Genomic DNA, 13,978 nt, shown 5'->3' with positions numbered 1-13,978 from the left:
TGCTCTCAAGTATCCACTTTTCTAGCCTCTGCAGGATTTGAAAATCAGAACTCAGTGTATCTGCAATCAGTTGACAAGCAGAAATGTGAAATGCAAGTTGTCGCGTAAGATCTCTGGTCTTTTGCAATCTCGTCGCCACGTATCTTTCCATTTCGGCCAATTTCATCGTCTGTATAGCGTTTTGTTCAGCTATTATACAACATTAAAAAAAGTATTATTAATCTTAAAAGTAAAAGAACGAAACATAAAAATATCTAAATATACATTTTAGAGACTTGGCCTTTCCATGTAGGATAGGGAAAACTTCGCTGCACGGGGTGTCTCTCACTTCCCCATAAATTTGATCTTTGTCTGGGTCAAGTTTGGTCTGGGACTCGCCCAAAATTCCTGTACCAACCTTTATTTCCACAACCTCGTATAATAAACCAGCGTAAGTGACAGGAGTTAAAAGTGGCGTAACTAAGTCATAATTTCTGTCCATTATAATTAAAGCTCCTATTTCATTTTCTATATTAGAGGAACCTAAACATTGCCTCATAGACTCCATAATTTTAAGCATTTGTTGACTATACTTTCCAAATGAAAGTGTCAGTTTGGGCGAGCCAAGTATAAGCTGTAGTGACCATAAGCCACGTGCCAGTGCTGGTAGCAAAGTGGTGTCTTTGTGATAGTAAAGGTCAGTAAACATACAGTTCTCTAAAGATAAGATGTTTCCATCTAATCTTATGAATTCCCAGGATAGTGTTTGCACTGTGACCAACCCAGATAATCCTAAACAAACATTTGCATTCTTACTTTAATGTAACTTTAACCATTGCTAGTATTACATTCAATGATAATCACCCTCTTCCTCGATTATTGAGTTGAGGACAGTCGGTACAAATGGAGTAACTAAGATATGGTGGCAGGGTTGTGCATGTGGCCTAACATTTGGTGGAATTTCTGACTGTATTTGGTCTAATACTCTTTTGCAAGCAATCAGGTCGCTTGAAACAAGAAATATGTGTTGAACATTTGAGAGTTTTAATCCCTGCTCCAATTTATAGATCTTTTCAATGCCATAACGTCTAGATACAAGAGACATACATTATTGAATATATATCAGGAAATTAATATGTACCAACTAATTGTTTAAGATAATTACTTGAGCATGGAAACCCCTACAAAACTGTCCAGGATTTTCATCAGTTTTTGTTCTATCACCAGGTCTTTGGTTCCAGGAATTGCATCCAATATTTCAACTAATTTTCGTTGACTTATTTGTTGCAATACATTCAATCTATCGTCTAATGTGATGTCCATGCTTCAGAGAATTTTTTTATTTAAATATTATATTAATAAATATTCTTTCAAAGTTCTTTAACCGCGAGGGTTAAGGGAGCGTCGTATTTTTTCCTCAATTGATATAATATTCATGCAAAATTAAAGACCGTATCTATTCATTTGAATCGTAAACTCCTTTCTGACAGATTAATCTTCAAAACTGTTGTTCCTTTTAAAAGGAGCACAACAATGACTCAGCTAGTGCACCCATGCAGCAGAGCCTCGTAAACCGGAGTGATTCTAACACTCACGCGTATATTTCAGTAGGGTTATTTAAAAATGGCGGACGCATCGTCTTCCGATACTACCTCAGATTGTTGCAATGAATGGTTCTCTGATATTACCTCCGAAAAATCGGAATACGTTATAGTGGGACAGAAGCCGTTCGTCTCACATCGTCGCAGTAAAAGGCATTTCTTACAAAAGCTATTTTTAAGAGAGGTAAGGCCGCTTAACCTTTAACCCATACAGAAGCGTTAATGAGATTGACAAACTCTTGGTATCTGTCAAAATTCTTTCTTAAACTGAGAAAAAATGACTGACACTTTGGGAGAGAGAATTTCAATTCTTGCCTGACTTTCAATGGCTGCAAGAAAAAATGTGCTCTTGTTCTTGCCCATGAAGTTTTTTTATTTTCCACTTTTTTCCTTATTGTAATTTATGTGAATAAACGCCTGCATGATATCTACGAAGTTGAAAGAAAAATCGGTCTAATATAAAACTAGGTATTGTAAAAGGAATAAATATGTTTTCTTATAGATCAGAGGTTGTTTATCAGCGCACAATTATGCATCAGAGGAAAGACTTTTTGCTACTGTACCTTCATGGAGACATTTACCCCTTTTACATGTAATCCCAAAATCAGCACTAGAGGCAGGGTATGTTTGTAGCATGTATACATTTATATGACAAGGATATAGAATAAATTGAACGAATGTTTCTCCATTGCCAATCTTGTAATAACAATAATTATTATTATTGAAGACACATTGTAATGGGATTGACACAATGTGGTCAGTTTTTACTTACATACACATACACCATGGATGTGAGTGGTACTACCTCTTTGTACAAATACTTGTTACATTGGTGGGCTTTTACTCCAAACCATGTTGCACGTAAAGTTGCAGAGGTCACACTTTTTGGTAATTACACTATCTACAGAGAACTTAGTATTGTTATATCTCAATGGCCAATGGAAAGGAATAAGCTAGTAATACATGGTCTTTGGTAAGCTTCCATCCAGTTACCTTATTTATATCAAATCCCTTAGATTTTTTTTATAATAATTAATAAGTACAAATCTCTAGTACAAACTGGCTGCACCTTCAACCAACAGACAGAGCATACTTAACAATAACTACTGTACCATCTCTTGAAAACTGTAAGGACTGTTTAAAAGTTGCTGCATCCTATGAAGAAGAGGGTGAAGGTAACACGGCATTATATGCATGAAAGGAATTATAGTATGTGAAAAATTGTCTTTTTTATATTTTTCCAGAGTTAGCAGCAAACTGGGATGGTTGTGTACGATGTAACTGTCTTCAACACGGACTCACTGTTCATACGACCTACGAAGTAATTTCTCCATATCCTAGGTTCCGTGCTACTGTCTGTTTGAATTACTGGAATCATGTGGTAGTTAACACAGGCAACTTTTTACATGTGCTTAGGGTGGACTTGGACATTCCGAAATCGAAAAATCAGAAGTCCAGTGATAAACAGGACACTGTAATTTCGGACTCAGTGCCACTAGACATGAGTGACGTTGAGGAATTGGACTACACCAAGGGTGTGGAACGGTATGAGAGTTCTGACGAGAAAGTGGGCACGCCCGAGTGTACCGAATTGAGTATAGAACATGACTTTCTAGAAGAACCAATTAAATTAGATGATAAGTTAGTCCGTGATTCGTTAAATACCTCAAGCAGCAATCAAAGCGACTGTGTCTGTGATATAAATAAATCTATCGATTCCGTAAGTGTTAAGTCGTGCGAGTGCTTGGACGTAAGTGAGTGTAAATGCTCGCGAACTGAGCAGCAGGCGATTTCCGTGAGGGACAAGATTCTGCAGGACTTCTGCGAGGACATGTCCCAGGAACTGAATATTGGTAGTGATCTAATTACTCTAGTAAAACATCCATCGTGTTCCCCGCGTTCCACGCCCCAAAGGCTTCCTTCTGATCTCAAGACGATGACCTGGTCTTCGCCCATTCTCACGCCACCCTCGGATATCCTGAGAACCAGGAATTCAGAGTCTAGTCACAAGAGCACGCGCAGTCAACGCTCAAACTCCCCTCAACCTGGTGCTTCGAAGGACAGCAACGTCACGTCTGTCAATTCTCCCCTTCATTCGATCTCTATGAGCCCATCCTCTTCGAGATTGATGTCGCCGCCCATCTCTAGGTCCTTTCGCCACCCCAGTCCACGTAAACGATCTAATCTACACTCTCCGCCGCCTATGGTGAACTCGACGCAGTCGAGGACTACCAGAGCAACGCACAAGCTTATCCTCGAGGCTGAGAAGGCTTACGAATTCACGGACGAAGCGCAGGAGACCTGTGAGAAGCTCAGCTCGTTCAGAAAACGTAGATTGGCAGACAAAAAGTACGAGTTTTGTGATGAAACTGAGGACGCAGAGAACATAGTTCCTTTCAAGCATATAAGGGATCAATTTAAGCATCGGGGCTGTTCCATACACCAGATACCATCCTCTCCAACCATGTCGCCTGCCCTGCCAAATGGTAAGAAGCATTGGGTGGATTCTGACCAGAGTGAAACAGACGAATTCAATGTTAGTCAGGATATCGGCGTGTCCGGTGACTTAACTGTGGATTCAGGTAAATCAATTAGTTATGTAAAGGGAAAACTTGATTCTTAAATAAGCTTGATAAATGTTTTTCTTTTTTTAACTTTAAAGCGGAGAAAAATGTGCTGCGTCCATTGAACCAAAATCAGCTACCCAATGGAGGCATAAGCAGGGATCGTTCTAGCAAATATTCCGTGAATTCTTCACCACTTGTTCCGAAAATAAATTTACAGTATCCTAGTATAAAGTGCACGGCACACTTTAAAAGGAGCTACATAGAGCTTGACGATGAAATGATATCGGTTATCACAGATGTCGAAGGTATATTGTAGCATTAATCGTTTAGTGATTGGAATAAAAATAAAAAATGATAAAAAAAAACGAGCATAAGTATACATACATTTCACAGATGAAGAGACAGGGGGATATGTGAGTTATCAATGTGTGCTTCCTATGCACGTCCATGGGTCTGGATACGTCCAAATGCAAATGATCAGTAATAGTAAAGCTGAAAAATTGGTACTAGGTTTATTAAAACTTAAAAAAAATCTTACAAGATACATTTAACCAACAATTATTACTTTTACAGATAGTACCATGTGTTTCGATAAATCAATTAAGTTTTGATATTGAAACATTCTCTCATCACATCGCGGATTGGATTTGTATGAGATTCAAAAAGAGATACTGGCATTGCAGCGACTATGACATAGAAATAATAGACGTGTGCGCATTAAGTGGTGACATTATCTGTCTATTAATCATGAAGATTCAGGCTAGTGAAATTGGCAGTCAAACTCAGTGGTTAGTACTAATTTATGTTTAAGAGTGTTCAATGTATTTTGAGTACTTAATTCGATGGTATGCATGATGTAGCTCGCAGGAGAGAAAGCAATATGAAGTAGGGTGTAAATTTACATGGAACATAGACACGAGTCAATACAGAATAACAGATATACTGCCAATGGAAGAGGTAAAGCCTGAATCTTGGAAACCAAATTGTATGAACGTTCCAAATTTTCGGAGTCCATTGTGGAATCCTACTCGGCGGTTGGCGCCAAAATTAAGAGAGAAAATCCAACAACCGTACGCCCACACTGTACGATTTTTGCATAATGAAATGACACTGGCAGGTGAGTGTTTTCAAAATGAAATTAATAATTTAAGCGATAAAAAATATTAAAAAAAATGTTTCAGGTGAGTCCATAACCAGGCTCTACGATTTGGATAATTTGGTGGAATTTTATATAACTCCAATGCCAAATTATTCTTCGATCGAATAAGATAACGTGTTGTGCCGACGATATGTTGCAAACAATAATTTATTTATTGTTACAAATCTAAGAGTTTTTTCATCATCGATAAGATAGCGTGTACAATGTAATTAATGTATTGGAAACATACCCCATACATAGACTTACAATAACTATTTCGGAGAAGTCTTTAGTTACAAGCGTGAATAACAACTGTTGTAACACGTTATATTATGGATTCTTACTGTGTTTTTTCACAAGACTACCTAAATAAGTTGATTGTTAAGTGCCGCCCTGTAATGGATTGTCCAAAAACTTAACGACATAGACTAAGGGTACTGAATAACGATACAACGAACGTTACAAGCGTCTGCTTGGATTTTGTAAATTATATTCTAATACTATACATTGACTATCTATATATATATTATAGATAACTTGGTTAATTACCAGATTATAGGTAATTGAGAACTGATTGTCAATGAATGTATCGTATGTGGTTCGCAGTAAGACAAAGAGTAAAACAGCGATAAATTATTTAGTATTTGGTCCCAAAAAGAATTCGAAAGGAAAAAATATTATCTCAATGTATTTTAATTGATTCTCTAATGCCGAAAAATTTGCCCTAGCTAGATTTGTAGGATTAAATATACATTCATTTAATTCATCTTTGCATTAATCTCACCATCACGTATTGTATCATAAAGCCATTTTACCATAAACTTTTTTATATCTGGAAAATTATGAGATACATAGATGAACGTGCAACCGTGTGCGATTAAATGCACTGTAATTTATGTAAGTACCGTTCGAATCTTCGGCACAAAACATTTAAGACTCGAGAGAGACAAAGTTATTTAATTGAAACAGCGACGATGAAGCTGGTAAGGTCAGATTCTTAAATGCAATAAAACGTTTGTCAGTACTGACAAATCTCTGTTCACCTTCCTTTCTTTTACCTTTTCTAATTGCGTAAAGTATTTATTGTATGTACATCCAAAAAGAATGAAAAATTGCACGATTCAAACAGGAATCTTAATGGGTGGTCCTACGTGAACGTCGGATCCTATTCCATCTAACTTCAAACCAGTGAGAATTTCCTCCCATGCGTTCATACATTGCTGATAATGTCGAATTTGTCTGTCAGCCATTGAAATTAACATATTCTTCAAATCCATCTGCTTCTCCACATTCCATCTTTGCAAATCGCTCCTTAAATTCTCGTTTGCACATTCTACACGATCTTGTAATAATTCTGTTTGCTTTGCCAGTCGCGGAATGACCTGGCCGAGTCTCTCCAATTTTTCATCGCGAGATTCTGCTTTCCAGAGCGAACCACCCCAATTCTGTGCCAATGCATTGCCACTTATGAGGCCCATCAGCTGTTCGAATAATTAATATATCATAATTTATTAACAATATACGAATTTATCGATTAAATTTGATATTTACCTGATCTTTCTCCAGTCTTTTTTTGGCTAACTCGTCCACAGTCATTTCATATTCAATCTGCATCGAATCTCGTCGAGACAAAGCACTTTTCACTGCATCTATATACGAAATATATTCTCTTTCATCATTTGGAACATTTTCCAGAAGTTTTTGGTGAGCCATCGCATTACATTCTATCGCTTTGGCTATTGCTAGTAGCATAGAAGCTAATTCTGGCTCAGAGGTTGCCCATAAAGTGAATCTTGGGTGTAACTGATGCAATTCCACCAAATAGTCTAATGAAAAATATATAACTCGATGGAATTTTTAATAAAAAGTAGCTGTAACACGTTTAGGGAAATTATTTTCTATTGTACCTTGTCTCTCTTTATGTATGCGGTGGTTTATTTTATCTATAGTCGATAATTTATCGCTAAGAGCTGTACAGTAATCTCGAATCTGCTCGAATTCAAAGTGATGCTGTTTCATGATGTACGTGCTCGCTATATTTTGCAGAGAATCGGTCATTTTAACGAGAACATTTCCACGATTCTTACGGTATTTGAGGAATTCCTAGGAAAAATGAAAAGTATAACATCCAAAAAGTATAACATCCGAAAAACTAGAATATGCTTACTGCTGGTTTAGTGGTTAAAAAAGTGTGCAAATTTTTGTCACAGCTAAGAATGGGATGATTTACAATTCTGTTGAGAAACACATGTAATAGTTTCATGCGTGCTATAATAAATTCTTTGGAGTAACGATCTAACTGTGCAAGTAATGTATGCTTTCCAGGCATTGGCTGCAATAATAAGATTAATGTACAACTATTCTCACAAGTTATAACACTATCTTAGGGGTAACAAGTAAACATAAGGGCTAATGAGCTTCTGAAATGTGCAATGTCTCACTGGAATGATATGTGTAGGATAAGAATCCACTAATTTCTGTCGTAACCAAATAAAATCATTGTAACGTCTTCGAACAATATATTCTCCCTCCTCAAATTCAGCTCTTGTAGACTAAAACAATACATAAATGTCATTACTATTGACACATATACATTATAAAACTACTTAAACAGAAATTTACTTTTGTTGCGATACGAAAAGTAATATAGGTTTCAAGGGTCTCAACATGCTTCTGAGGATTGTCTACTTTCACTTGCAAGTCCCTAGAGTCTGTCTGAAAATCTGATATTTCTTGCTCTGGCAGAGTAGAGAAACTGTCAATTGAGGGAGAAGCTATCTGAAAATTGAAACGTAGTTTTAAAGCATGTAAATAATTAATACTGTAAAGTAATATACAGGGAGATTCGTAGCTTTTGTTAACACTCAATTAATTTTAATTTCTGCACAATAGTTGTACAACGCCTGACAAATAAGTTACAGGTTATATCCTTACCACAGAACCCTCCACGGAGGTGCTACAATTCGAAAGGAAATCCACGTCACGGCTCTCCTGCTTAATAACACCGCCGACTGCCATTGTGCTTACTTCTAAAATCGCAGAGTCCTCAGCGTTCTTCTCACCTAAATTCTCCACTTCGATTTCCGACGAAGTCATCATATTTAAACCGTCAAGCAACCGAGCATTAACGACACTGCGTCACAATGCGCGGCGTTAGACGAAGTAGCAAGTACCGTACGCACATTGATCATGTTTAAAATACTAGCAAAACTTTTGGAATAAATAAACTGATATACTTAAACTACAATCTATAAATATTAGAATTTAGCCGTCCTTTTTAGCTAGATTTCTTTTTGGAGAGAAATCGTATATTGTTCTATGTAATTGAAAAACTATAATTCAATCGTCAGTTGTTTTGAAGTGTAGTCAAAGAAATTTTGTGACATTCTGGAGCAAAAAGCGAATAATTCGCGCCCGTGGAAACCGTATCTCTAGGATACAAAGGAGATAAAAAATTCGAAACTCTCATTTGGACCTCGTGGAAGCATGGAGTGGCCGGAGGATGAAGAATACGGCCCTATTTTTTCTAAGAGATATTCTATAATGATGGCGGAGGAATCCTCGTTGCCGATTATTTATTACCGGTCACAAAATTCATTTTCGAGTAAGTTTTATCCTTCCTTCAAATCGTTATGGGTAACTCAAATGTAAAATAATTTTTTTCTTTAATTTTTACGAATTTTTTGTCATTTAGTATCACATATTTAATTACGCATTTAAATTTCATCTGCATTTATTCGTTTTTGGTACCATGATAAAGGTAATTACGCTCATGGACAATCAATAATATGCGATTTCTCAGTCTCTGATAATTTCAAATAGCGCGCCGCGTAAAAGCGCAATGAATTCATATGACTTATCGGTTCAAACGAATCAAAGAGAATTACAATGGATTTTCAGACGTTTCGTGTAATCAGGTAAAAATCGACGACTAATCTGAATGATAATTCATCGAAACAAAGCAAATGTCATAATGCGGTGACGAGTATCGTATGTAGCTTGCGCATTAATATGCGATTGCGCACGCACGTGAGTCTCTACCACCTAACATTTCTGTAACATTTTACGGATAACATTTACTGCTCTTGATGAATTGATTCCTTATGAAAAAAAAGTTTCAAATTAAATTTTATCTGAGCAAGCATTATAGATTTTAGTGATTTAATCGAATGGTCGGTCGACTATTAGTGTAAAAAGCGGGGCACGCGCGCCACTGTCCATAGGCGTATCAATAATTTCATAGCCCCGGTACGAAGTATCAATCTTTATAAATTGTTTTGTAATTTTGCCTAGCAAGAGTGCAATATGTAATTTATTGAATTAAGGACTACATTTGAAATTAATATTTAAGTCAATCCACTAGCTTCTATTCAAACCTGAACCTGAAACTTGCAATACATAATTTCAATAAAAAAAAAAAATTAAAGTTAACAAATATTGCAATATAAACTCTAAATTCTATATTCCTATCGCGAAAGCACGTATTGCTATTTAAAAAAAGGGGGGAAATAAAGATCAAAGAATTAGAGGAGGCAAATGAATGTTTAAAGGGTGTGAACAATGCTCATAGTTTATGGTGCTCGTTTTGCAATGTAATGGTTATCTGGAGCCTCGTATAGGAGGATTAGGTACGGTACTGGTCGTGACGCGGGCAGTGATGCCGTAGCCAAGGAGACCGCAGCAGCAGACAACCAACACTCCGACTAGCCGTCGACAACAAAATATACAGGTTCGTCGGAGTGTGTTGCTCCGCTTTTTCACTTGTACGCTGGCTTGGCTATCCGCGTGGTTTCCTGGGTGACAAGCACGGTCGTTTCTCAAACGGGAAAAGTCGGGTAGAAATACGTGGGGGGACACGTTCGGCCGCGCAAGTGCGCCCGGGCGTCGTGTTGAAAGTACACGCCATTCATGAAGACAGGTGAGTAAAAAAGAGACGTATGAACCGCGCTTTCTTACTCATTCTAATTATCAACATCATTCTGCGTGTTTTCGTGATTCTCGTAATTGTGACCGCGGGATTAGCGTATAACATGTTTGAACAGATCGGCGTCTTATCAGCATCTGCTGTATTAGTTTTACCGTTCGCATATATATATATATATATATATCAGTACATATTATCAATATGTTCAGTGACAGTTGACATATAATTATTGAAAGTTTTGCGCTAAAATATTCAAATATCCACAAATATAGTGTTCAAGAATGTTTTAGACCTTTGTAATTAAGTTCCTTGTTGTTGAAAGAGCTTACTGTGGTCATTCTTATGTTGGTACTCTGCTTTTTTGTGTGAACATTCTGTTGAGTATTGAGATACATTGTTAAGTCTAAGATGTTCTAAATTGATGTTGTTTTGAAAATATTATTCATCTTAAATAGAGTTTCCAGTTATCCCTTGTAGGAAAGATTAATTAATTTCTCTTCTATAGAAAAGCATAGCAGATTTCTTGCTTCAGATATCCCCTTCATTGCATTACGCCTTGGTGATTTTATTGTGCACCCTACCAGGGGGGTATCTAATATTTGGGAGCCTCTATAATACTTAATTAAAGTAGACTTATCAATTTTATCAATGTATTCCTCGAGGTATGAAAGAACAAGCATAGCTGGGGACATCCACTTTTGACCATTAAATTATTGTCTATAATATATTAAATCAATTTGAACCCTTTATGTGCTGCAATAAATTAAAAATTTTATGTATTTTTGTATTAGTTATTTCATGTATATGTATATATTACCTTTGTTATTTTCTTGGATTTGTTTTACAATTTTCAACAGCATGAAGAGTTCAGAAACAATTTATTCCATAAGTGTTTTAAAGGATATATAGGTGAAAGAACAGGGAACATGCACAATGAAGTAACAGATAAGGTGTGCATAGCACTCCCAAGCTTCGGTCATGCATAACAGAGGCCAGGTGCACACACAGTATGCTTTCTAATGTAATCACCACTTTCCAGAGTGACATAATGCCTTAAATCAAATAATATCCCTGCAATATATCATTTAATTATATTTAAGAATTTTTATTAAAAAAGAAGAAGAAAGTGTTATAGAAGGATTATTATTTTTGTTTTTATAGAATACGCGATAAAAATTCTTCCGGTATTTTTTATAATGTCAAAACCTTATCTTTTTCGTGGGCATCCAGGCTAATTATAAAATTTATTGCTACCAGTGGAAGGGAGTTTTAAAACCCCCTAATTGCACCTATGATCCGACCTTTTCTACTGGTGCTTCCAACCCCCTTGACAAGAGTTCTATGTCCAGTCACGCGTATGCTGCATTTTAGCCACCACCCCTCCTCCCTCCCTTCGTTTTCTTCCCTTTGAAACATTGTGTTTGGTACCTGCCACCCTACAGGTACAGGATGTACCAACGTGTTATACACACGTCCAAACGACAATGACGTGTTTCATTCGTATTGGAAGTTCTTCGGGGCTTCCCTTTGATCTGAAGATTATTGAATGCTGCACACCTGCGACAAATTATATAGGCGATTCTTATTATATGTAGGTTAGGGTGCCTGTTAAGTTATCGCTATATCTAACGGCCGATTCGCAAACAATGTCGTTCGATCTATGAATATAAACGACATGTTTTACTAAATTTATTACAACAGAAATGAAAAATTTTATTATATTTTTATTTTTACGATACTTGTACCATTGTACTTGAATATAAAAAATAATTAATGCATCCTTGCACAGAAAATATATTTAAAATTTGTGTTTATTTATAAAATTTATTCTTCTTCACCTGATTACTTTCTTTGAATTGAAGTAACTTTGTCATTCCACTTACCAAATAATTATATTTCTTGGCAGCCATACTTTGTAGGATAGTCAAGCAGGTAAAAGGAATTTATATCAATCCATCGTGTATCATACCCATTGGAAAACATTATTGATATTTGTTGCATTTGTATGAGTGTACATTTACAGATTCTTCCCTCCATAAACGGGGAGGTAGTAGTGGTGGTGATACGGTGGGAGTAGAGAGAGGTGAAGGAGTGATTGCCATGACTACGACAGGAGCCCAATATGCCCTCGCAGCATCCACCAGAGCTAATAACAGTGGGGGTAACTCTACCACAGTGGGGGTGGAACCTAAGCCAAGCGTCGTTGTCGTGACTACTTCCAGCTCCAGTGGCAGTGGAAGTGCAGCACAGAGTCAGTCCACAAGAGGACAGCAACTTATCACTGTTGTTACCAGTCCTGATCCTTCTAGCCCAAGCAATCTACAGCCCATTCAGGTTGGTTCTATTACATTGTGCTGATCTCTTTCTTGTCCAAAATGTGATTTCTTCCTTCAGAAAATTTAAGATTTATTTTAGTGAAGATGTATTTAATAATCTAAGAAAGTAATTCTACATATAATCAAGTGTACTGGAGGATGAAGAATTCATTTTTAAACATTTCTATTACTATACAGCAAGTTACAGTTGATCATGAGAACATGCATACTATGAATAATAATTTAGTTATTGGTTCAGGATCCACTTGAAACAGCTGCAGATTCTTCCAACGGATCAACAGGTACTCCAGCGCATGTTACAGCACAAGTCGTAGTTAATACTACCCATTCTGGTCAACATACTCTTGTTGATTCAGACGCAGCGTCCACATCGGCTGGCACCATCGTCGGCGGATCTCCACACTTTATAACGGTAACAGGTATGTTTTAAACTTCGAGATACTTTACCATTACAATCTTGTAAATGTTCAACAAAGAGTCTCAAAGATTAGTCTTAACGATTAGCGTTAACGTGTATAAAGGAAATCGCGATGATAAGTTGAGTTTTCATAAGACTCCTTATAAGTCGTTATATTAGGGGTGAGTATCAGGATCAGTTTGAAAAAAATTATAGTGTTTGAGTAGAGATTTGGCCCTTTCCATGCTGCTGAAAAACATGCACCTCTGTTCTACTCTGACTACACTAGGCACCAGTGACTCACCATCCTACGCGTCCCTCACAACGGCAGTAGGTGAGGGCAGACTATAATCGGCATGCATTATTCTGTAAAATAGCAATGTATAATTTATTAATATACATTAATTGAGATTGCATGTAAAAATAACGAGAGAAAATAAATGTAAACACGTGGATACTATAAATACAATATTATTTCAAGAGTGCAAGAGCTTATATAGAAGTACTCTGAAACGTTGTGTGCATCCCTCAAAGCTTTGTTCATGTGTCAAATTATTAATTGTACAAATAAATTGAAATACACAATGTTTGTTTCAGTGTCAGGTGAACCAGAGGCGGTGGGGTCCGAACCAGTCTCACATCCGACCTATGTTCAATATGTTGAGGGGGATACTTCCACGTATATACCGACAAATGGTCAGATGTATGTATATCAATACCATATTTAAGCAATTTCATTTAATTATGCAATGTGTGATTTACAGGACATATCCTGTATATGCTGTTGGAGAAGCAGGAGCTATGTACACTCCTGCATCCAGTCAGTATTACACACCGGCATCCACACCAGTAACATATGCGCAGGTGATTTATAAAAAATCCTATCTTCAATTAATGAGATGCTGTGGCCAGCCAAGCATATAATGTGTGTCCTATGGTAATATCATCGATAATGTTCCATGGTATTTAGGTCACTGGTCAAGGTTCAAATTCTACAACTGGACAGTTATTATCTCAGGGCAATGGCACATATCTT

The 13,978-nt window shown here is 36.8% G+C and overlaps 4 protein-coding genes across 4 annotated transcripts in view; 2 read left to right on the top strand and 2 right to left on the bottom strand.

Annotated features, from left to right (window-relative positions):
• Positions 1 to 1,302, bottom strand: part of LOC108575715 (vacuolar protein sorting-associated protein 33B) — a 2,064-nt gene extending 762 nt beyond the window's left edge. The window contains exons 1-4 of the mRNA XM_017938595.1: positions 1,145 to 1,302; positions 844 to 1,067; positions 265 to 771; positions 1 to 189 (exon numbers count right to left, since the gene is read on the bottom strand). The exon at positions 1 to 189 is cut by the window's left edge and continues 42 nt beyond it. Coding sequence (XP_017794084.1) covers positions 1 to 189; positions 265 to 771; positions 844 to 1,067; positions 1,145 to 1,302 — 1,078 coding nt within the window. The remainder of the gene's footprint in view (positions 190 to 264; positions 772 to 843; positions 1,068 to 1,144) is intronic.
• Positions 1,303 to 1,540: 238 nt separating this feature from the next.
• On the top strand, positions 1,541 to 5,414 carry LOC108575710. The gene is made up of 10 exons (XM_017938590.1): positions 1,541 to 1,764; positions 2,083 to 2,201; positions 2,308 to 2,553; positions 2,634 to 2,755; positions 2,825 to 4,162; positions 4,243 to 4,452; positions 4,541 to 4,650; positions 4,721 to 4,935; positions 5,008 to 5,264; positions 5,329 to 5,414. Exons 1-10 carry the CDS (start codon positions 1,603 to 1,605, stop codon positions 5,412 to 5,414), a joined length of 2,865 nt encoding a protein of 954 aa, XP_017794079.1. The 5' UTR covers positions 1,541 to 1,602.
• A 992-nt stretch (positions 5,415 to 6,406) lies between these two features.
• Positions 6,407 to 8,384, bottom strand: LOC108575711 (sorting nexin-30-like). The gene is made up of 7 exons (XM_017938591.1): positions 8,220 to 8,384; positions 7,908 to 8,063; positions 7,727 to 7,837; positions 7,453 to 7,617; positions 7,193 to 7,388; positions 6,837 to 7,111; positions 6,407 to 6,766 (listed from the first exon to the last, which is right to left on the bottom strand). Exons 1-7 carry the CDS (start codon positions 8,382 to 8,384, stop codon positions 6,407 to 6,409), a joined length of 1,428 nt encoding a protein of 475 aa, XP_017794080.1.
• Positions 8,385 to 8,771: 387 nt separating this feature from the next.
• Positions 8,772 to 13,978, top strand: part of LOC108575634 (DNA-binding protein RFX2) — a 7,997-nt gene continuing 2,790 nt past the window's right edge. Inside the window, exons 1-7 of the mRNA XM_017938475.1 lie at positions 8,772 to 8,889; positions 12,233 to 12,543; positions 12,772 to 12,964; positions 13,232 to 13,276; positions 13,540 to 13,645; positions 13,707 to 13,806; positions 13,913 to 13,975. Of these exons, the coding sequence (XP_017793964.1) occupies positions 8,772 to 8,889; positions 12,233 to 12,543; positions 12,772 to 12,964; positions 13,232 to 13,276; positions 13,540 to 13,645; positions 13,707 to 13,806; positions 13,913 to 13,975 (936 nt within the window). The remainder of the gene's footprint in view (positions 8,890 to 12,232; positions 12,544 to 12,771; positions 12,965 to 13,231; positions 13,277 to 13,539; positions 13,646 to 13,706; positions 13,807 to 13,912; positions 13,976 to 13,978) is intronic.

The sequence above is a fragment of the Habropoda laboriosa genome, unplaced genomic scaffold (assembly GCF_001263275.1).
Source record: "Habropoda laboriosa isolate 0110345459 unplaced genomic scaffold, ASM126327v1 scaffold295, whole genome shotgun sequence".
Lineage (NCBI taxonomy): Eukaryota > Metazoa > Arthropoda > Insecta > Hymenoptera > Apidae > Habropoda > Habropoda laboriosa.
This window is presented reverse-complemented; position numbering and strand designations above follow the sequence as displayed.

Excerpts from the sequence above, each read along its gene's own strand:
- LOC108575710 (XM_017938590.1), top strand. The coding sequence starts at position 1,603 with ATGGCGGACGCATCGTCTTCCGATACTACCTCAGATTGTTGCAATGAA. Across the intron at positions 4,163-4,242 it reads TGACTTAACTGTGGATTCAG|CGGAGAAAAATGTGCTGCGT; the intron begins GTAAATCAATTA and ends TTAACTTTAAAG. Across the intron at positions 5,265-5,328 it reads TAATGAAATGACACTGGCAG|GTGAGTCCATAACCAGGCTC; the intron begins GTGAGTGTTTTC and ends AAAATGTTTCAG.
- LOC108575711 (XM_017938591.1), bottom strand. The coding sequence starts at position 8,384 with ATGATGACTTCGTCGGAAATCGAAGTGGAGAATTTAGGTGAGAAGAAC. Across the intron at positions 7,838-7,907 it reads CTTTTCGTATCGCAACAAAA|TCTACAAGAGCTGAATTTGA; the intron begins GTAAATTTCTGT and ends GTATTGTTTTAG. Across the intron at positions 7,112-7,192 it reads CATACATAAAGAGAGACAAG|ACTATTTGGTGGAATTGCAT; the intron begins GTACAATAGAAA and ends ATTTTTCATTAG.